This window comes from Aphelocoma coerulescens, chromosome 3 (genome assembly GCF_041296385.1).
Source record: "Aphelocoma coerulescens isolate FSJ_1873_10779 chromosome 3, UR_Acoe_1.0, whole genome shotgun sequence".
Classification (NCBI taxonomy): domain Eukaryota; kingdom Metazoa; phylum Chordata; class Aves; order Passeriformes; family Corvidae; genus Aphelocoma; species Aphelocoma coerulescens.
In genome coordinates, this window is record NC_091016.1 from 101,186,299 (window position 1) to 101,210,574 (window position 24,276).

The 24,276-nt window shown below is 40.2% G+C and overlaps 1 protein-coding gene and 1 long non-coding RNA gene across 2 annotated transcripts; both read right to left on the bottom strand.

Moving 5' to 3' along the window:
* Positions 1–735: 735 nt before the first annotated feature.
* LOC138107066 (elongin-A-like) lies at positions 736–18,985 on the bottom strand. The gene is made up of 12 exons (XM_069008397.1): positions 18,896–18,985; positions 18,132–18,542; positions 11,469–11,525; positions 9,695–9,807; positions 7,943–8,630; positions 6,418–6,517; positions 5,010–5,183; positions 4,366–4,463; positions 3,433–3,613; positions 2,988–3,111; positions 1,104–1,219; positions 736–959 (listed from the first exon to the last, which is right to left on the bottom strand). The coding sequence occupies exons 1-12, from the start codon at positions 18,983–18,985 to the stop codon at positions 898–900; spliced, it is 2,214 nt and encodes a 737-aa protein (XP_068864498.1). The 3' UTR covers positions 736–897.
* A 527-nt stretch (positions 18,986–19,512) lies between these two features.
* LOC138108574 (uncharacterized) lies at positions 19,513–24,236 on the bottom strand. Its single transcript, XR_011150014.1, has 3 exons — positions 24,155–24,236; positions 23,158–23,254; positions 19,513–20,007 (listed from the first exon to the last, which is right to left on the bottom strand). It is a non-coding gene; the product is annotated as an uncharacterized lncRNA (long non-coding RNA).
* Between the last annotated feature and the right edge of the window lie 40 nt (positions 24,237–24,276).

Below are 24,276 nucleotides of genomic sequence, written 5' to 3' on the forward strand. Positions count from 1 at the left end.
ACAAAGACATATCTCATTTCTAAAAGTAAATCCATTCACAGACCAATCCCAAATTGCAGTAGTCCCTAACTCTTGAAAGGACAGCTATCCAAGACCAAATAGCTTCTTCAGTTTAAGACAAATGCCTGTAAGGTTGTGAGCTAGGCCTCTTCATGACAGGCTGAGAGCAGCAGATCAGAGTATAGTCCAAGCTTTCTTTAATCTCCACACTTAGTAGAATCATAGAATCACAGAATTGTTTGGGTTGGAAAAGACCCTGATCATCCTCAATGTCCAGCTGTTAATCCAGCACTCTGATCCTCAAATGTCACATCTACACATCTTTAAAATATCTCTAAGGATGGTAACACAGCCACTTCTCTGGGTAGCCTGTTCCAGTGATGAAAACCCTTCCAGTGAAGAAATTTTTCCTAATATCCAATCTAAACCACTGGTGCAACGTGAGGCCATTTTCTCTTGTCCTGTAACTTGGGAAGAGAGATCAACCCCCATGCATGTACAATCTCCTTTCAGGTACCTGTAGAGAACAATAAGGTCTTTCCCTCAGCCTCCTTTTCTCCAGACTAAACCACCCCCATTCCCTCAGCCATTCCTCACAACACTTGTGCCCCAGACCCTTCATCAACTTAAACTGATAAATACATCATCTATAAAACTTCATATAAACTGACTTATCATTAGTGTGTGTACTGACCTTATTTCAATTCAAGTAAGAAGGCAGCAGTATGAAACGACTTGGAGGTTTCAGTATTTATTGCTAATTATTCACCCCTGCAATTTTTCAGACCTATTTTAACTAAGACAAATTAACAGTGCTTACATGAACATTACTTTCATTCACTGTAGCATAATACACAAACAGACACATCACGTAAGCTTCAAATACACAGCCTCATTTTATCGTTGTCCAACTCTACTCCTCAGTGCTTTCAAAGTTTTCTTCATTATTGGTGCAATTTCTTCAAGAACAACAACAAAACAAAGAGACCCATCAGGATTACAGCTATGAGCAACTTTAAATGCTATTAGTATAATATTAAACATAAAATAGTAGTCAGCAGGTTAAAAAAATTAAATTTATCATCTTAGGAAATGCCACTTACTTTTGGTAGGCTTCTTTCCATCTTGAATCATGATATCTGAGCTAGAACTACTGTTGCCAGCAGGAATCAGATTTGATAATGTCTTGTTTCTGTCTCTCATTTCTGGAATCCCTATTCTTTTACAACAAGCAAATAAGAAAAAAGTTAGCATTTAATATCAAGCTACTATTTGCCCTGGCTCATTTTGGAAAAAAAAAAAAAAAAACAAAAAAAAAAAACAAAAACAACAGCCTAATTGGACACATTTAAGAGACTTTATACAGTTCAAAATCATAGGATAATTCAGGTTAGAAGGGATCACAGATGATCCTCTTGTCCATTTTAATTCTTGAACAAATATTACATTTGTAAGATTCCATGTCTCTTATTTGTCTTTAAAATTATCAGTTTGTGACAGATCAAAATCGTCAGCAATAACACTGTGATTCATAATGCTCTGTGCTCTAGTTTGCACCTTATGTTTATTTCCCTCTTTGAACACAGCTGAACTGCTAACTAGCTCATTGACAGAAAACGAGGGTAAAATGAGGGTAAATAAGAGTATTTAAAAACAATACCTCTGTAACTACAAGTAACTAGCAAAAGGCACAATAAGTAACTAAACATGATGTTGGAATCCTCAGTCAACAAGACAAGGACTGAGGCAGATGCATATACAGAGCTGAGGCCTCCTGCTGAAGGCCATTAACCCAATGCAGCACTGAAGTGTCAGCACAATGTCGCCAATGTGACCAGCCCTGTGCTCCTCAGAGCCAGTCACTGAGGATTCTGCCAGCACTCAGCACCACTGCACACTGAGTGAGAACGGTGGCCTGCTAAGGATCTCCATGTCTGCCACAGGATTTTTAGCTCCTGCAAGACCAGCCTCTTAAGTGACAATTTCAGCTGTACAAATTCTGCAGCTTAAAAAACCAATAGGTCAAAGCAGTAAGTGAAATTCATCGTGCCTAAACAAACCCTTGCTTCTCAAGAAGGCAAAGCAACGACCTTCTTCACAGCTTCCTTCCCACAACACCAGTTCTTCCTAATTTATCATGTCTGAGAAAAAAAAAATCATGCAAAGCTTGGTCTATCTACATCATTCAGTTCCTGGTCCAGAGATTACTAGAGCACAAAGGACATATGTAATTGTATGCTACTATACTTGAAGCCCCTAAACTGGAAAGGCTGGTCTGTCACAATACAGACTCAATCTCCCACAAAGCAACTGAAAGCAAAAGCACAGTTCAAAGTGCCTTAGGCTACTGTCTTGGTGGGGAACTATCTTTTCACTGAAAATAGCAACAGTATGGAAAGAACCTTCTGAATCTCACCAGCTAAAGGCACAGTTATGAAAATTTATCTGGTGTAAAAGCTGACTTTAAGAAAATTCTTACATCCAGGCTGCCTTTCCTGACCCATACTACAACCACCTTGAGCAGCAAGGCTGTTTGAGTAAGCTTCTGAAATTCACAGGAAAGAAGAAATATTAAAAGTTCCTGAGGTTCATTTTGGTCAGCTGTATCACACCAGGCAGCTGACTGGGATTTTATCAAAGCAGGAAAACACGTGAGGCTACTAGGCAGGTTTACAGACCCAAACTATCAACAATGGAATCTCCCTAGGATGCCAAGCGGCTTTGGTGCAATCTGGAGAAAAAAAAACAGCGTCCACTTACACTCCAGCTGGGAGGGTGAATTCACTGGCACTTTCGAGAAATGTGCAATGACAATGCACACAAAGCTGAAGAACACACAAGACTTAAAAGGCAAGTTTGTTTCTAGCTACTAGCCACATAAAAAAAGGAAAGTAAATAGAGTTATTTAGAACTTTAAAATTATTTTGCAAGAACAATTTTGAACTGACAAAGACACATAAATTAAAAGCATTGTACATAGCACTTACTTGCACTTTTCTGTGGGATGAAGCTGGATGACAGGTCCTGCTGTCCCATGGATTTCTTGCTGTCGGCGAATGTTCCTGGGTGGTTTTGCTGCGCCAGTCATATAAGCCATTTTTACTTGCCTGCCTAATACAGAAGCAAGGAGTAGCAGATACATGTCCTTTATGTCCCAAACTCTTTGCATTGTTGCTTAGAATCTTCAGTCTAACCAGTAAGGTAAGATTTGTCTAATGCATAATATTTGCAGGATACACCAATGTATTGTATTAGTGCATGTATTTATTTTTAAGCAAATTTTAATTTAAGAGGAACAGTGTTTGTTCCTGATGATTTCTCCTAGAAGTACAGCATTAGTACTCACTGCAAATAAGTCACTAAACCAAACATATTGTCAAGAACAGCAGAAGGGTGGGTTTTGTAAGTGGAAGAGCTAAACAGAGATTTTACCTTTTGGTTTCTCAGACTGAGCTGAAAGAATATTTTTTGTAAGGATCTTCAGTTTTTCTTCTCTCTGATTAAACAGTCTCAAGTACATTTCACGCCAAGACTCATGTTCCTGAAGGCTCTCATTTTTAAAGTCTCTTTGGCAGTGCTTCTTCCACAAGTGGTCAGTCTCTTTTATAAATGTCTAATTTGAACACAAGATATTTTAAATCAGAGATTGCAAAATAACATTTTCAAGAGTACCTGTTACCTGAGCCTACAGACACAACCCACGCCTCTGGTGGAAGAAGGCACAGAACAAATCCCACCACACGTGCTGACACAGGTACCCACACCATGGCAATACCATGCAGGGACACTGACTGCAGCCTGGTAATCACACAGCTTCAAGCAGCAGACCTGGAGTCAGTAAGCCATGCCTACAGGCTAGACTTGTGATTACAGCAGAGGCTCAGGCCACTCTGGCTCTCAACTCGAAGCACACAAGAAAAGGTTAACTTGTCCTACGAAGGAGTACACACTGAGAATATCAATGTCCAAGTGCATCATGGAGCTCAAGTCCTAACAGTGTAGATAAGAAATCTACCACACACATGAAATCTCACCCCAGCTACTTCCTGACTGATATGCTTTGCAGCCTTAACAGTTTGTAACTTAAAAACAGTTGGTTCTGACTTTCCCAGCTATTTCAGTGGTAAATACAGTGGTCATCTTTTTTCTTATTTTTAGAAACAGAAATACTCTTCTATACACACTTTCTTTCACTTAGTCATCAGTAGTAATTCTCCTGAATGTTTTAAATCCTGACACTCGAGAGAGGGAGACTTGATAATGACAGCTGAATTCAAAGAAATTAGTATGCAAGACAGAAAACCAGTGCAACCCGTGGAGTTGTGGAACTCTGTGGTTACCCAAATTTAACAAGGCAGAATTTACCAGATTACATTTCTCTATTCGAAACAACTGCTCTGGTGTGCAACGTATTAGCACAGGCTCAAGAATTTCAAAGGGCACATCTCCTGCTTCCTGTAGCACTACAAAAGAGGACAGTACTTTCAGTATCTCACTTATTTTACTCAATGGGTAACACCACTAAGTTTAAAAATAAAAACACAAGTTAATTTTAGCAAGCACTAACAGAATATCCTATGTCAGGCTATGACATAGTATTTATAAACCAGCAGTTCCATACTGACTAGCAGTAAATACTTGAGGATAGATAAAGCATCTGAGTAGTCATTACCCCATCTTTACTGATACGCATCTCTTCCTCCTCTGCCTATGCAAGGAAGAAAAGCATGTCTTGATCACAACAAACATGGGGATGGGAAGAATTTTTGGTTTATAATTTATAGGACATTATTTTAAGTAAACTTGGACCTTTAAAAATGGTAAGCTTTCAAAACAAAGGTACATTTTAGCACAGCCATCAATCCATTTCTGCAAGTGCCTTTCAACCTGCTTCAAGTCATCCTCTGTAGGGAGGGACAATATATTTTAGTAGGCCAGTTGTTGGCCTAGAGAAGAAAAATCTCATACCCTTTGAGTCATGGCTGCTATAACCCCCCTGAAGTACTCACACTCAATATTGTTGTGAAGCACACGGACACACTGTTCATACAGCGTCAGCATCTTCGAAAGGCAGACTGCCTTAGAGCCAGAGTAAACCTGCATTTTAGAGTTCAGTCTCTGTCCTGTGAATTGAACGATCTCATCGACTTGCTGGGGCGCGTCTAAAACAGCTGCTGTGGAAGCTGCAAGCAAAACACCAGGCAGGTTTCACAATGCTTCCAACATTCAGCTCTGAGATAAGCATGTATTACTTTTTCTTGAAATACGAAGTTATCGTATTACAGTTTGGGGCCCTAGCACATACTGTAAATTGTGGAAGGCCGTTTACCATTGTCTAACACCAAGACAACATGTACACTGCAGGTGAGCTGCACCAACTCAAACCAGTCTTGCATTATTTATCTCCAGTCTATGTGAGCTGTGTTCACACCTCAGTTACTCTGTTACCCACCTACAGGCACCTTATTAATCCTCCTGAGCTATCTTAGAGAAGCCAGAAGCTGCAATAGCAGCAATGTTTCAAGATCCCAGTGGTATGAAAACACTGAAACATCAGAAGAGCTGCTAGGGGAACCACTGGCACATTATGTCACCTACCTATAAAGATGCTAGTGGTTCCTATGCCAGAGCTAGACCTAGTGTGATGCCTTAGGTTTTAGCTTTTATATTTCTCAAATTCTGTACTGCTTGGTGTGTGACTCTGAAGTTTCTTGTAGCCTGTTAATTTCTGCTCTCTCATGCTAGGTAGACATAACAAAGCCTCTCTGGCCCTGCTTTCCAAGGACACCAAGACTGTCCTAGGCCAAAAGTATAAACCAAAGAGCCACTAAGGGGGGGAAAGGTGAGGGGAAAACTGGAGTTTTAATTGGAGAATTAACCCTGCTATGCAAATGAACCAAACCTATAAAAGGGTGAAGAACTCATGACCTGGGGTCCATCTTGGGGTCCATTTTGAGAATAGCTTCAGAGTCCCCAGGGTGTACCTTTGAAGGCCTTTCAAATAAATACCTACTTTTATTCCCTTACTCCTGTCTAGTCTCTGTTTCTGGGAGGCCTCTTAAGGCATCCATGCTTCATGTATTTGTTTTACCTAAGATAATTTCTACTAAGGCTTTGCCTGCTTTAAGATATAGACAGGAGTAAAGATAAATGGAGCCTGTAGAACTGCCACTCGATTTATGCCTTCTCTACGTCTGTGGGAACCTTCCTCAGACTCAGCAAGCCATAAGAAGGAAGGCCCTGTAACTCTCTTCAGCTTCAACACGGTTTCTACAGGTGAGAAAGTGAAAGTGAGGCCCTTCTTTGCCATGGACTGATGAGCTAATACAGCTTATTGGAAAAGGGGATAAAACATTTCTACACAGAGCTGTAAAAACCTGCACTATTTCATATTTATCAGCCTTGTATATTACTTACCTGTAAAGTCTGCAGCATATGGGGGAGATGATTGTGAGATCCCTGGCAGAATTTTAGGTAGTGGAGTATTAAGAAGCTCTTGGAAGGATGCCACCTTGGCCTGTGCACAGTCAAGGAAACACTGCTTCAACATTATAAATTTGGGGTTAATGAGGCTTAAAATAAGCTACAATAAACCCCCAAACATTTATGCAAATCCCAAAATGAACTAGGATAACTAGAATTCTTGTCTTTCTACACTAAATTTACTCACAGGATTACTGTTCAGTATATCCTTTCATATTCCACTTACCAAGACTATACCACAAAAGGAACTTAGTGGGACATCTGCAATCAGCACATAAAAAGATTAAAGAACAGAGTAGAAATGTAGAGCTAAGGGGCTTTCAGATAAATCACGACTGAGGCATGCACTGAATGAGGCAAAACTGCAAGATGACAAAAGCATAATTCTAAAAGACAAGAAACAGCTTTATACCTGGTCCTACTGAGCCTGCTAGATCATGTTCAGTAAGCCATTTAGCCTAAAATGTTCACCACTAATCCCCTGAAAAGGGATTTAAAGATGCAGAAGCCTGTTCAGTATAGGTCCCTACAAATGGATCATGTGCAATATCTAAATTGGGTCTTAGGTGTCCTCCAATTCCAAGTCAGGCACTTAACAGCCTTGCACTCCCTGCACTTACAACAGTATAGATACTATTTTAGTATCTATAGTAACTTTTCTCACCTGCTTGAATATCTGAGGTTTTTCCTCCAACAGTTTATGTTAGAGTATCACACATAAGCCTCTACATTAATACTTCCCCATTTGGGACAGAAGATACCACACTCAGATTGCAGATCTTCCACAATAAAAAAAAAAAAGCCTAAAGCTTTCACATCACAGTGAAGATATAAATCTGAAGATAACTCTAATTTTCAGTGCACAAAAGCTCTTCATTTAAAAGGTCTAATTAATACACATTTTTACATACACATTTTCTCAGAGGAGCTACTTAAGCTTTTTGCATTTCAAGGGACTAGGACAGCCCAGATTAAGAAAATGTATAATCTAGTTTTATATGCAATACTGTGGTTTACTTCAATGCATTTAAAGAAGGCTGAGTTCCACTGCAAACCTTAATATTCACTGTTAAAGAAGCACAGCATCTGACAAAAGGACTGTTCTATACACAAAGAGCTGCAGCAGCCACAAACCAGAATGGTCAAGAAAGGAAAAAGGTGGACATCTTTCCAAAGGTAACTGCCTTTGCATTTTTCAAGTCAAATGCAGATTAGTTGATATGGATCAAACACTACTGTAATATTGGAAATAATACTAAAAATACAAGTAATTCAGTTGCAAACTGTATCTTTTTTTCCCCCCAGTTATTGTAATTCTTGCCAATTACAGTGCAGCTGATACATCAGAGTCATGCAATCTGTTCCTTCAAATACAGATAAATTTCACTGAAAATAAAAGTCCAAAGCACTTGTTTGTCTGCAGTTTATCTGCTATTATCTCAACCCTGTAGTGGTTTACCTTTTTACTGGGAGTTTCTGATTGCTCACTCTCACTTTTTTTTACATTTTCAACTCCCACTTTTGCCTGAGGAAGTTTTGAAGTCTTTTGTGGTAATGAGCTGTTCTTCTGTTCAATGCACTTTTTTGGCCGTGCACCTGTAGAACAAGCCTTTCTCTTTCTTTTATTGGTTATCTCATCATAAGTAAGATAAGCTTCAAAAGACATAGTAGGGGGTTCAAATTCCTCATCACTAGAGGATTTGGCTCGGTCTTTCATGACAAGATTTTGTTTTCGTTTCTTCACACATTTAGGATTTCTCTGTTTGGAAGCATCCTTACTGGGCTTTTCCTCCAGGGGTAATAAGCCTTCATTTGCTGCAGAGGAATGCTGCTTTTCTGAAACTTTCTTGCTCTCTTTGAACTCACTTTCTTTAGCCTGAGAATTGGTACCCTGGGAAGCGTGCTTAGAACCACTGCTGCTACATTCTTCATGATCACATTCTTTTGGAGATGCAGAATTTGTACTTTGATGGGTCTTTTTACTACAAACATGCTCCTTATTCAACTTTGCAGAAATGGGAGCACTACTGGAACTTCTAAAGGCCAGAACAGATGTTTTGGGCTTCTCTGAAGGCTTAATCTCCTTGGAAACAGAAGATTTTGTCTCACATTTTCCTTTTTCATTATTTTTTCTTCTCCTGTGACCACTGCAACAATAAAAAAAAAAATTACATCCCATTCTACAGCTGACGTTAAATTCTTAAACAATCTGTTTTTCCCTATGTTGGTAAAACTAAAAGCATAAAATCACACCATGTGTCATAGTTTCACAAAACCTAGAACTTTGTTCTGCGCTGTGTTCTTACTCTTCCATTATCAGCACAGAATCACAGAGTTCTTGGGTCTAGCACTGCTAAATATTGCAACAAGAATTGAAAGCAAAACAAGTGGGGAATAGGGACATAACCCTGCGTAGGAAAACACACCTGGCAGTACTATCTGCTCATAACATGCTGGATACCACTTTTCACAAAGTTTCCCTGCGTGCTTTATAACAAAGACATAGTGCTTGAAATAATCAGGAGACAGAGAATTTACATCATGCTCTGTAGGTGATACAGATTAACAGGTCAGCCTTTATGATTCGCTTATCACAGATTCTGGTATTTTACTTTCCTGTTGTTTGAACAACTTCAGATTTAAAATGCACTATTTAGTCAAACTATTCCCTTGGTTTTCCCAGCTCAACTGCCTGGAAGTGTTGGAACTCTGCAAAGCATCTAAAGCAGAGTGGGCCTGGCCATGGCAGTGGTGGCTGCTTCAGTCTCAGAAGAAACTGCATCGCTTCACTGTGACTCCTCCAGTGTTGGAAGGCCCTCTCAGCCCACAAGAACATTACAAGAAATACAACCAAATCACTGGAGAGCTGCCTCATTTCATCACCACCTCTGGGAAGAAAGAGCAAGTTTCCCAATTTCCTGAAGTGCAGAGCAGTGCCCATCATGGTTTAGTCCCGTTTGCACTAGCTGGGACCTAAGAACTTGTGCCAGTCAAAAAAAGCAGCTGAAGTCAGAGTGCCAACTGGCCAGTTGACCAATAATGGTCTGATTATTTTTCTCATATTTTATAACTGCATTCTCATTTCTTCCATTCAATTCACATTCCAATTCAATGTGCATTTGTCATTGTAAACACCTTCCTAAGTTTCCAATCTGTATTTTAAAATTACACTACAGTATAACTAACTTTTAGGAAAAAAGTCCACACCTACCTTTTACTTTCTGGAGAAATAAGCTTCTTCCATTGTTTTAACAGACTTTTAGCTACATTCCCAGCAGCGGCATGTTTCCTAAAACTGTCAACTGTTTTCTCTATGCCAGTTTCCTGTTGAAGATATGCAAGAAAGATGGGCAGAATAAATCACAACTCTCATCCCAAATAACACCTCCTCTAAAACTGCTACAAACAGTATTAGCCTAATATTCAGGGCAGTCCTATGGCAGACAGAATAAATGCACTCTTTATACTGCAAATGGAACTGAAGTAGTTATTTATAACCAAATATGGGGAACAAGATGCAGCCTTAATTCATAAAATTAAGGTAAGTAATTTTCCTCCATTAAATGTACAGTATTTCAGGAATTTCACTTCTCTCAAATGCTTAATCCCACAAAATGCATCAATTCAAATTTCCTTTAGGCTTATTAAGCACATTTCAGCATATTAGAGAGCATATATGTTGGGCATAGCATAATGTAAAATACATCTCAACCAGTAGTACAGCACTGAAGGGTCAAAGGAGCAGAGTTATTTTCACAGTGTCACTGTGTCTTCAAGTCTCACTCTAGTGTGTTTTGTTTAAGCAAAAATATCTTGCAGACTTTGTTTGCAGAATCACAGGTGATGTTAATTCTGTATTATCAGTAAGCACCTCTGATTCACAAACTCTCATCTTTAAGATGCACACAAAATATGGAATTCAGTAGGTTCACTGCAACCTGTTAATGCTCTTGCTAACTAGTGAAATTACACTCCTGTGAAGTCTGAGCTATACACATTACTCCCACGTAATCAGCTCAGCCCCTAGAAAGGGCTTCCCTAAATTCACTTCAAGTATATTTAGCTTTGAGCAACCTGATTTGGTTAAGTCAGTTACTGCAAACAGATGGAAGAATTCTGGTGGGACTATTTCATAAAGCTATTGACGTTCTTCAGATGCATTAAAAATATGTGGAGCCCTCAGCTGTAAGACATCACTTTCCTCTATTTGACTTGAAGGCTTCCGTCAAAGTTTGTCCCGTTATAAAACACGCAACATTGCTGGGAACATGAATCATCTGCAGAAACCCTTTGTCATTTTAAACAACTACTTGCAATATGAGATTATGTATTTTTATTAGAAAACAAAATACATACTGCTTCATTCAAGCAGAAGTCTGCCTGTGTCTAGGCAGGCAAACACCTTTTCCTGAATAGGCCACCCAAATATCTTGGCAACTATATTTTTCCTCTTACTCTTCAAAGAATTCTCTCACAAAACCCACATTTTTCTTCTTCTCAAAACACAGGCACATTGCTTATGATAGCTAGAAGCTTCACAGACCACTGTGACAATATGTAATATAGAATTTGATATGATGCAGCTTGGATGAGGATAAAAGCCACAGGAATCATTATTTGGGATGCCTGCTCTTTAAATGCAAGAAACTAACTTTGAGCTGCTAATAAAAGATGGAAGAGTTAGACAACTGACCTAAAGAATGGTTCACCCATATTTGCTTTGTTTTAAGCATTGATTGAAGGCAGTTTTACAGTGAAGCAAAGTGTCCTCTATATGCTTCGTTCCCTCCTCAGTACTATCACTGTTGACGTAATACTGGATTTATCAAGTTGGATGACCAGCTTTTGGAAAATGACTCTAACCAAATAGGATATAAAGTCAAAATTATAAAATGCAACATGTTCACTACTTCTACAAATGCACACTCCTGACATTTACATAGTAATTCACTAAAGAGTTTAATGTATTACTACTGATCACTTACCACTAGAATATCCAGCGATAAATCCAAACCTTGTAGTACCTCAAGTGTTTTAATAATCTGGAAGGAAACATTACATTTAAACAAATACTTGGAAATCCTATTCTGTTCTTCTCATCCTCATTCACATATTTAATCCAAAAATACACAGTAGTGTTAAAAGGAACATCCAGTAACACCTGGAAAATGTAAGCACTCCTTTACAGCACATCAGGGCCATGTTTGCAGTCTGTGCTGTGAACCAGTATGGTCCTGCCAACCCCTCAATTTCAGTAGCACCAGAAAATCCAGTAGATAGTTTGAATTTACTGCTACAAAGATTACAGTAAAAATAAATATCACAGTAGTACAGGCTACATATATATGCCTCCTCGTCCTGTAGCAGTGGCCCTAACTTGTCACAGAGCCAATAGAAAAGCTGCATTATGCAAAGCCACCATGCAAAAATCAGCAAGTCTCACAGTCAGCAGCACTACTGCATCAGTCCAGGCCAAGAAAGGACAACAGAGCTGGTGCAAGCCCAGATTGCACAAAATAAGGTTTTGAAAACATAACTGCAATTTGTATTTTATCAAAACAAGCTCAAGCTAGAACAACTGTTTTCTTTTGCACTGTCAAAGCTTACACCTGTTACAAAACTCAAGACTTCCATAAAAGCAGGAAAGATTTTTTCACATACAAAATGCAGATCTTCCTATGAAAAGTGTTGTAATAACAAAGAAGTCTCATTTATAAACAGAGTATAAATTTCAACAGCAATATAATCCAATTTTTTTGGCAATGAGTATATGGCATCCCAGAGTCTTGCAGCTAAGCATATGTCTTATTTTCCTGTTGTGGTTTAAGAATGGCATCCCCCACTTTAGTGTTCCCACTGAAACATTCACAACCACACACATGAAACTATGTTATGGAGATGACAGAATTAATGTACAACTGAAATAGCAGCATTTCATAAGGCTTTCACAAAGCCTGAAATACTAGTCAAGTGTTTCAGATCATTGACACTTCTCAATGTAACAGCAGGAACACAAAACACAACCCCAGAAATCTTCTGACAATAATAACAGCTATATTAATTTAAATAACTGATGAACTGTCATTTGTTATATTAGATACTGCTTCTTAAATGACATTGCAGGAGGTGGAAGTGGTACTAAAAAATGAGTAGCAAGCTCGAAGAAACAATTTACAAATTGCACTCCAGGGATATATTGCTCTACCGTTGCTCTAAGTTTCATTGTTCCTACAATGCATTAGAGTAGTGGAATCCCACACTTGATACTGATTTTCATTGTGTTCAGTGGGCTCTATCTACATGCCTGGCATGCAGTTCTGTAAATCATCCACCCCACAACAGTGCTTCTGAGTCTGGACAAGCACAGGAGAAATACTTCACAGTCTGGGAAAATGTGAGGCAAGTTGCAAAGGTAAGACATACACCCAGGACCAGAGCTAACAAATCAAATCTCTCCCAAAAAGTTCAGCTAGCTATAAAATGACAGGATACCTACCAAAAAACAAAACAAAACAAAACCAAAAACAAACAAAACAAACAAAACAAACAAAACAAACAAAACAAACAAAACAAACAAAACAAACAAAACAAACAAAACAAACAAAACAAACAAAACAAACAAAACAAACAAAACAAACAAAACACCCCTTCCTGACCAAGATTTCAGAACCAGCACAAAAACCATAGGAAGTTCTGCTTATTTTTAAGATAAGGTAAGGCACTCCCCAAGAAAAATAATAATTGCTCACAATGGTAACATAGTTTCTAATGCTTGAGATGATCAGTGTCAAGTTAGTTCACTTTTATTTAATGAAAAGAATATATATCCTCATTGATTTAATTTATTTTGCAATGAAAAAAGGAAGTAACCCTCTGCTGACACATTATATTGGATATATAACATGACTAGATAATCAAGCAGTGCAAACCACTGGGAATAAATCCCACAGACCAGAGACAAACCTATTTGTGGAAGAATAGTAAGGGATGTTTTCAGCAAGATACAGTGAATAGGGGTTTCGAATAGTTCCTCTTGATGGATTTTGGACTAAGGTAACTCATAAAGCCAAGTTTATTTCTGAAGAAAAAAATTCAGGAAGCAGGCAATCACGATTCATACAACTTCAACAGGCTAAATTACAAAAGCACCTAGATGACAAGCATGTTCAAAAGCAATCAACACATTTTAAGGAAAAACAAAACTTTCCAAGTTTTCTAAACTAAAGACCACACTGCTCATTTTGGTTACTTGAAATGTGTATCACATTTGGAAAATTAAGACAAATAACACTGTTTCATTTAAAAAAAAAAAGCAGAAAAAATTGATGAGACACACTGACAAGGTTTTTAGAAGTTATACCAACCACCTGAAAGCAGAGAACAGCTCAGGCTGCAGGGGAATCAGCAGCTCTGCATGTACAGGACAAGTATAAGACTCCGTTCTGTAACTGGACAAAGCAAATGGTAGCATCCAGCCAGTAGGAATCACACATCTCCAAGTTCTTGGGATTTAGAACCAAACTTACAGACACAATCAGAAGTAAAATTTAATTTGTGGCACGCATCTGTAGCAGCAGAGAAACTTTGTATTTATCCTATTTGCTAGAGATGTCTGATTTCTCTGCCAAAGACAAAGCACAAATACCAAGCTCCAGTATCTATCGGGCTTTGGTGAAGGCCAGAGAAAGGTCTGTGGTGAAGCACAGGACTCAGTAAAGTCTTTCACCAAAACCAGAGCTTGCTAGAAACACAAGCTTTGTTGTCATGATACCTATATATAGTATACCCTTATAATTATTGCATAAAATAAGGCAAAATTGTGAAGTCTGTTCTGAGTATGCCTTCAAAAGCAAAATGAAGACTGACTATTGAGGCATGTTTCTCTAACCATTTCTTCCACCACAGCATTTGTGCCCTATCTGGCTCTTATCTCACTGGATGGGATCTGGTCATTTCTTTATGGAAGACTTTCCATATACAAACAATACATATGTAACCCTCCACTGGTTTTCAGACTGTTTTACCTCACATACCACTATCAGCTATATCCTCGTGGAAAAACTCTATCAACTTTAAGAGACTGTAAACTTCATAGAAAAATTTTGAAGAAAAGTTATCTTCATATACAATTCCTAGACTAGTCTACATAATTCCTAAATGCTGATTTAAAAAGAATGATCAAAACCCTTTAGGACTGGGGGGGTTTTTCCATAAAAGACATTCCAAGAAAACCCAAGACCTAGATCTTCATGCAATATAAACAGGCAAAGCCTTATGGACGAACTGAGAGCTGGCATACACATAGTGGTATGAGACAAAAGCAAAGAGGACAGTAGGAACAAAAGCCAGCAAGGATGCAGGGAAGAAGGGAAAGCAGGCTGGAATTTGGAAAGCAGAGATCAATGGTAATCAGCAATGGGAAAGAAGCATGTGAGCAAACAAGATTTTCCAGAGTCAAAACTGAAAGCAAAGTAGTAACAACAGCTGCCAGGTGCACTGGGTTTGGTCTCTTCCCACGACACCAGTGTTGCTCCATCATCCTTTCTACAAGTGTTGTACGGTCTCCTCTTATTTCCCTATCTGAGCCTGGACCCATTAACAGGTTCCCAAACCATCTGTCCTTAGGGGACTGACAACATTTCTCTACAGTAACTCCTGTTTTCTCTCCTTCCTCACTCAATAGCTGCATCTCTTTCAAAAAGAGATCCTTGTGATTCTTTAGCTCATTCCCTTCTATAAAAAAGCCTGTGAAATTCCATCAAGTCAATAACTTCTGGCTGAGCTAGATAACTCATTTGAAAGAGCACCAGGACTTTGAGGAAAACACCTTAGAAAAACCCAACTCTCCCAAGCAAATAATCCCTATGCCCTCAGCTAACAAAAAACCAAAACAAAAAAAAAACCCACCCAAACAAAAAACCCCAAACCAAAACAAAAAACCCCACACACAAACAAACAAAACAAAATAAAAACAAACAAAAAACCAAACAAACAAAACCAACAGTTTGCCTAAAACAATTGCCTAGTATTGTTTCCAGCTACTAAATCTGTTAATTATATAAAAGGAGCTTTCCTCCAATCATCTTACACAACACAGAAGTAATTGTAATTACTAATCACACACTTTACCTTGGTTCTTTAGTTTCATTAAGTTATGCCAGCCAGAGCTACAGCCATTCTCCGGCTGTCTTATTATCTTTCCAGCTTGGCCAGTGTTGTTTTTAAAAACAGTCCTCAGAACAGGACATAATATTCCTGTAATTGTCCGTCTATATAGCAATAATAACATAACCCTGCTAAGCTACCCAAAGATAGCATTTACCCCATAAGCCACTGCACTCTATTGCAATTTCATGCTCAACTGGTAATACATCAGAGCTCCAAATCATTTTCTGAGTCAATGCTTTCCAAAATACAGTCTCCTATCCTGAGTGACCTACATTCATAGCTCCTAGCTGTGACTTTCCACTGAGCCATGGTAAAACATGTGTTGCTCAAATGAATGTAGCCTACCACATGATCAAATTTGGTTTCTAGAAGAGACTCTCTTCATCTGACACAAATTACTTCAGTATGTGTAGCATTTCCCTACAATGCTTGCTGTCTTCTAAACTAAGAAAAATTTCAGTAGCATCAAGTCACAAAGAGATGTATAATCACCCTCCTACCCCCTCCAAAAAACCACCACAAACCCACAAACCAATATTGTTTCCTGATGCGATCTGGCACTTATTTTTGGTGAGTGGAACTGAAGTCAGTTTTATGTATTATATCAGGCCCGTGACACCACTACTCAAGTCAGGATCGGACAGAAGCAAGTCAAATGCCTTGAAGCTTGCATATATTTATTACAATTAGTGTCAGCCAAATACAATTTGAGATAAATTTGGCAGAAAGTATCTACATAACATTTCACTAAGTGGTATGGATCATGGCACCACTCTTTAATTCTACATCAGTTACATCTTAACATCATGCAGCCGCTCAACATGTTCCTTTATGATCAATGTCAATGAAGACCATTTCACTGACCTTTATCAACAATAGTACAGTTACTTTTTTCCTGTACCTTCCCTAGAACCATAAGCATCATTCAATACCTGTTCTTCCTTTGGTCAATTCTCTGAAAACTCAGTGGGTAGCTATCAAATTTCACACATTAAGAAGCTTTTGAAATGGACAACTGATGTTCTGCATGGTTATCAAAAACTTTTAGCACTTATTAAAAAGTCCAAAGACAAATATCATTCTCAGTATGGAACACAAGTATTTGAACAACAATGCTTACCTACATACACATCTGTAATATTGATTTGTAATTCTTTCCACACATTTCCATACATCCTCTTTGCCTTTAAAGATGCTAACCACATAATTTCTCTTATTAGATTCAACTTCTGTTAGGACTACCTTTCATGACTGCCAATTTACAGCTATCAGTTTCTCACTTTCCCTGCCACTCCTTAGGCCCTGTTACCCATAAATACTTCTATTTCAGTAGACAGTTTTAGCAGGGACAGAAGTGCTGCAGCACCACCATTAGGTGCTCCATTTTATGCAGCACCTGCTTGCAGCTATGCTGCATAACAGTGTATCTCCTCCCTTAATGAATCATAAACCAGAGTTGCTCTCATTTTTCACTTTAGTTGGATGCTTTGAAACTTACTGGTTTGGGATCACTTAAAAATAAATTACCTCTAGAATTGTTTCTTTCTTTTCCTTTGCTACCTCTTCAAAATAGCACAGCAACACTAATCCCAAGTACAAATTCAGACATTATAATATCTGATCATTTCTGTAGCACTGGAAGAGATCTTAGGTTTTTTGAACTGCAAATTAAAACTTCTGAAGAACCACCTGCACAGATATTTGCGTTTTAGACAGATATTGTCTACATCACAGGCATTCAAGAAGATAAACCATTACTGGCTATGAAAATCAGTATTTCCTCTATATGCATACACACACACTTTAAAAACCGGCTCTAAACATGATTAATAGCTAAGCTTTTCATCAACTACCAAATACAATGCCGTTTTTACTACTGCCCTCTGCCTCTGACCACAAACTTGTATCAATTTTTAATGCCTTTGAAACCCATCAAGGTAAAAGCGTTCTGTGTTTTCAAAGCGGATGTGACCCTCCGAAAAAAAAAATTTTTTAAAAAGCCCCTCAAAGCAAAAACGACATCACTCTTTTGGATACACCTTCTTCAGTCAAATGTGATTTATTACTTCGTGAAACACTGAGGCAAATTTGGCACGTGCTACTTTGCTTCCATTTCCTTGGGAGTGCCGGCTGCTGCTCAGAGAGCGGGGGGTGCCTTGGTACCCTCTGCCCCTCCAGTGCCCGGCGCAGCTTCAGCACCTGCTCTGACCGCGCTCCCCCCCATCTCTGCCTGCTTCAGGTGTTCCTTAGCCACTCCTCGCTCGCACTGAGCAGCCTGGCCACCCTACAGGGGTCGTTTCAGAATAACATCTTAGTCCTTCTTGGACCAGGAAGAACAGCAAGGCAGGGCATGACAACCCCCGCTCATCCTGATGTGCGCCGTTAAAACAAGCAGAAGCACCTATCTCACATAGAAGAGCTCTTATGAACACAGAAATTACAGCGCAGCAGCTGCCGCCCTGGCGCTCCTGGCCGCGTACCTCGGCGGGCTCCTGCGCACAGCGCAGCCGCTCCTGCAGCCCCAGCACGCTCCGCGCAGCGCTCCGCCCCTCCTCCGCCACGGCCCCGCCGCCGGGGCCGCTCCCCCCCTTCTCCGCCACGGCCCCGCCGCCGGGGCCCCTCCGCCCCTCCTCCGCCACGGCCCCGCCGCCGGGGCCGCTCCGCCCCTCCTCCGCCACGGCCCCGCCGCCGGGGCCGCTCCCCGCCTTCTCCGCCACGGCCCCGCCGCCGGGGCCGCTCCGCCCCTCCTCCGCCTCCACCCCGGCGCCGCCGCGGGGGTTAGTCCGCCACCGCCCGCCCTTCTTGTAGCCGCGCCGGCTCCACCATTGGCCGTGCCTCCCGGCCGGGCTGATTGCTGAGAGCAGCAGGCGGGCTGGTTGTTCGCTGCCCAGCTACCAGCAATAACAGCACGGACTGTGTGCTTTTCTCTGCCCCGCAGGACACCATTTGAACGCACAGTGCGGTGCTGAGCAAGCACGGCGTAGTCGGGGTGAGCCCGTGGAGATGAGTCAGGGAGCGGCCTGCCCACGGAAAGCCGTGGCGCCCACGGTGCCCCTGCCAGGGCGGGCCCGTCAGGGCGGCCGTGCCAGCCTCGGGAGCGGCCCCGAGCGGTCCCTGCGCCGCGGGCGCCAGGGGGGACACGGAGAGTGTCACTTGCTGGTGCACGCCTGATCTGTTAGCTGCAGTCACCTCGAGGGCCGTGGCATCCCTGGTGTCTCTGCGAGGCTGCCCTGAGGAAGGGTGCCTTGTGCTGGGGTGGCGAGGCCGAGCCGTGAAGCCGTGACGGGCGCCCGCAGGCAGCCCGCTGCAGTCCTGCTCGGGCTGAAGAGGACATCCTTTTCTTTAGGTCCTGCCTTACAGCCTCATGCCTAATGCTTTTTTTTTTTTTTTTTTTTTTTTTTTGGTGGTTGTTGTTTTAGTTTTGGGGGTTTTTTTGGGCCGTGCAACTTCCAGCAGGACTCTCCCACGGATTACCTAAAAAGCTTATGACAGGGAATCAGTCTTTGCTGCTGTGTGAACTGCACGTCTGAAACGGGATCTCTGCCACGGAGCTTGCCGGGGCTGAGCGTGGGCTTGAAAGACTCCCAAGATGAACGAGTCCTTCCTAGAAAAATCTGTGTGTTTGCAGAATTTCCTGGAAGTTACTGTAGATATAATGAAAATAGGTACACGGAACACCTTTCACTCTTTGAAGTGGTGTTTCAGGGAAGTGTTTAAAAAAAGTGCATCTAGTGTGAACTACAGCGGAATTTTAAGTAGGCACAAGTCTGGTATTTGCACGTTAGGGTTGCTGCTCTTGCAAAATAGGTCTTATTACAGCTTGGCACACTGTATAGCAAATTCATCAGTAGAGAAACCAAAATACTGATAGGGCAGTACAGTAGGTAGAGCACTCAGGCTGGAAATGGAAAAAATAAATCCAGGTCCCTGATGCAGACTGCTTCTCCAGTTCCTGTACTCAAGTTTTTATTTTACAGAAATAATTAACTCATCTTCACAGTCTATAGAGACTTCATCAACCCTTAGACTAGGTCCACAACTAGTTACTCTTTAGTTTTCTGGGCCAAATAGTGTAACATTTTTTGTACAGAGTGGCATTTATGGAGAAGAAATCTTCAGAGAAATTCAGCTCACATCAGCATTACGATTAAAAGTCATTCCTGAGTAGAGAAGTTGAGGGTCAGATTGTCATACAGATTATGTGATTGAAGCTAGAATTCCAATATGTTGTTTGAAAGCCTAATTATCAAGCTTCTGGATTTTCTGCGATGAGGAAGGTGTTCTTGCTGCCCAATTATACTGAAAGATCATGATTGCATGACAGTGAAGACAACACTTAAAATTTCAAAAGTTTTCCTAGAACAAGAAAAATATTGTTAGCCCAGATCTAACTGAAGCACTTTTTGTATTGCTTGTCGTAACTGTCAAGAGGAAAGAATTCCAAGTTTACTCAGTCCTTTAAAACTGCAGCCAATGCTGATTATTACAAGGATTTGTTTGTTTGGCATTGATGTGTGACTCCTCTAAGGAAGAAGTGGGCTTGACATACACACAAATATAGCTCCAAAAATTGCTCTGGCACTACATGCTCAAGAGATGTGTTGTGTCATCAGCTCTGCTCCAAGGCTTGCAAACTCTCTCCTCACCCACCCTTAAGGACCTCTGTATACCCTACTGGTAGTGCTTAGTGAGTTTCCAAGAAAAGATTGAAACTGTGTAGAGGAACAGGGTTTGTTTGAGCTCAGGAGAAGAGCCTAGTGAGAATTTCAGGGGATGGGTCGATGTGAGAGGCTTGGCTGGGCACAACTAGGCAAGGAAGTGGGACCAAATGATGGAGTAGCGCGGCAGGTCTGAGTGACCCACTGGGGCTGGGTGTCTTGCTGAACACTGTTCCTCAGAGCTACCTCTGTGAAATCAAGCCCTGTGCATTTGTTCCTAACAATGTTGTTTTTACATTGTTTTTACATTTTTTACATAAATTCATACATTTATTCAGGTTGAAAAAAAACACATTGCTTTTCCATCTCTTTTTTGAAAACACTGCTGTTCCCACTGAAGTTCAGTATGCTTTCACAGTTATTTGGAGTCTGCATAAGGAGTTTCACCCTTCCTAAAGGCATTAGTGGTGTGATTACTCAATACATTCAGATTAGTGCATTTAAAGATATTTTTTATAAATATTTATCATAGAGAACTAAATTTGGGCTTGAGGTTGTGTGGTACTTGGCTGAGCATACACAAAGTGATCTGAGCAAACAAAACAGTCAAGATCTAGAGCTGAGCCTGAGTTTTGTTAACATCTTTAGTTGATCATAGTTTATATCTCCACATGGCCATGGCTATGACACTTGAGTTCCACCAACAAATCAGAGCATGTTGACTTCAAACAAAAGGCTTTATATTTCCAGAAAGAGTGCAGTAATGGTTGTGCATGGATTAGAAAAGATGGTTATAATTGCCTAAAGGACTGTCTTTGCTGACAAAAGAACTTTCCCTATTGTTGATTCTGAATCATGCACATGGAGCAAATAAGAACAATTGGTTTTGTTCATTAAGATGAGAACAACTCTCTTGAAATGTTTCCACTTTTTACTCCAAAAATGTTAAAACATTACTTCATGACCTGCTACTGCTGCATGGATTGATAGTATTGTCCTTAGTCACTCATACAGACCAATTGATTATTAAGAAATTTTTTTTTCCCAAGATTCACTCACACCTAAAAGGATACATCTTGAGAGGCTCAAGATATTTTAAAAAAATGTACTACTTTCTCTTTTAAGTGAGAAGACAAGAATCTTTGCAAGGACTTCAGTGAATATAAAAATGTTTTATAGCAATTAATTTCTATGCCATTTGAAAGGAAATAAGCAGAAAGAACATGCTATTTTCAAGATATGAGGGAAACAATGTTAAGAATATCTGAAAATTAAAAAGCAAATTAAATCAAAGTTTGATTTTTAAAACTGCATGATTTGTATTATGTAAATTATATAGCTATATGATCTGCATTATGCAAATATATGAATTTTGATCCTGAATTACTTATTTTTAAAAGACTTTATTGTGTGCTAATTAATGGAAAATGAGAATGACTACTTCCAAGACCAGCTTGTGTGCCACACAATATCCAAGTATGCTATCAGTCATCCTCTGATCTCGAAGACCAAGTAACTAAAGGTTTTGCCCTAACATAGAACCAAAGTTTCAGAACTATGTGAGATGTTTGACTTTGTCAGTTTTAGTACACTGAGATGTTGACTCAATCCCCACAAGATGGTTATCTCTACACTGCCCAGCTCAAAGCATGTTCAGTATTTTCTGGAAATTAGAAATTATTTTTGTCTTTTCAGTGAGGATGCTTCTCCATTGTTGTTTCTGTTGGTTTTCAACAGTGAATCATATAAGGATGTTGGGAACACATTCGTAGAGACTGAATAAGAATTAAATTTATTTTACAATGTCCTAGTAAATTTTAAAGATAGGAAAATTAGAGTAATATTTTATTTTACGCATATCATGATGTGTGTTTGTTCGTAGGGCAAGTGTTCCCTTTATAAAGAAAACCCAACTAGCTGAAAAATAACAAAAGAAAATAATAATCTTTCTCTGAAAGATGTTGGCCTTTTAGGGCATCTTAAAATTATGAAAATTGGTAGAAGTCTGGGCATGAGCTGTTAGAGAAGGGAACACTCAGTAACTGTGATTCACTGATATGATATATGTTTGGTAGTACTGTTTTAAAAATGTGCTTGTACTACCTACAAGACCTAATATTTTACAAGTTCTTATAACTCATGGGCATAGTGCAAAATAAATTCTTTGCATAAAAATCATTATAACTGATCCTATTAATGCAAAGCTTCAAAGTCTTAAAGATAGGTGTTGATATGAGGAATTTTATAATTAGATTGAACTGGTAAATTAAAACATATTGAGATGTTTAAAGATGATGATATATGTCATCCAGCATATTAAATTAATGCTATAGTTAGTTGTATTTTTCAGGCAGTAGGAATCTACATGTGAGGGGAAAAAAAAAAACGTATTAGATGGAGACTCCCTTTTTACAGGGAATCACAAGGAAAAGATGAGAGGGGATGGGTACAAGTTACTCCTGGGGAGATTATGTCTTGACACAAGAGGAAAATTTTTCACAATGAGAACAATCAACCATTGAAATAATTTCCCCAGGGAAGTAAGTGGTGGATTCCCCAAGGTTGGACACTTTTAAAGATTTACCTGAAGGGAGTGCTGGGCATTCTTGTCAAGACAATGCTTTTGCCAAGAAAGGTGGGACCAGGTGATCCTCGATATTCCTTCCAACCTGGTATTCCATGATTCTATGAAAATAAGGCTTTATCCTTGATTTTTCATAGCTGTGGCCCTATTTTTCAACAGGAAAGCTGGTCACCTTGTTGCTTTTGGGAGGGCTGAGCCCTATGTCCCTCTCCTTTGCTCTCATTTCACACATTTGACATTCCTATTCTGTTTTTTCATTCTTACCTTGTGGTGTTCTGTAGCTCCACCAGCACAGCCATGCCCTTTTGTTCAAAAGGACAAGTGTTACTTTGCAGTGGTTGGTGTTAAAGCCCATCCAAGCCTGAAGGCAACCCAATAAATCTGTCTGATTAAGCATTCTACAAAGCACAGCCAAGAGAAAATCTTCCTGTTCTTATTCTTCCACTTCCCCCAATACCCTTCCCTTCCCCTGCAGACACTTGCACTCTTTTTCTTTCTCCCAGGGGATGAAATTCTCCTGGGATGTGGAGCTTTGACATTATATGATTCCTGAGGTTGCCTAGCAAGGATATGGAGGTAAGCTATTCCAGTGTACACTATAACCACCAAGTTAGGATACACACTTGAGAGACAGAAGATCAAAGTTCACATCTCTGTATCAGGATGTGAGCCATTATCCTTGAAAGCTGAGGCAAGTCTTTATGGAAGCAGTGACCTAACTCCACAAAACAGGACATGACTGAATCCCCGTCAGCTGGGCTCCTTTCCTCTGCCTGCATTTAGGCATGGAAAATCTAAGAAAGTGTAAAGTGCCAGCTTTTGCGTGGTGTTTTCTGTGGGTTATTTTAGGTCACAGAACAATATAATCCTAAAATGGGTTTTGATGGGACCTTCAAAGACTATCTACTTCCAACCCCCCTGCCATGGGACATCTGCTAGACAAAGTTGTTTAAAGTTCCATCCTTGAACACTGTTAAACATCTGTGAACACTGTTGTTAAAGTTCCTGGCCTTGAACACTTCCAGGGATGGGGCATCCAGAACTTCTCTGTGCATCCCGTTCCAGTGCTTCACACCCTCATCATAAAAACTGTCTTCCTTATGTCCAGTCTAAACCTGTGCCCCTCCCTAGCCTCATGGCTTTCTCCCAGGCTCCCAGCTGGATGCTGGGGAACCCCATGGTTCACCAGACACCCTACACCTGAGGCAATTATTACCTGCTGTAATTATCTTCACCTTACCCTCTCTTTCCTCCCCTGTACCTGTGCATTTTCAGGATCCAGCCTTGTCCTCCTGATTTCCAGTGGCCAGGCAGCCCAGGGAAGCTGAGCTCCCGTGGCTGGGTAGAGGCAGGGAGCAAGGCATGGAGAGGAGGGGTCATTTT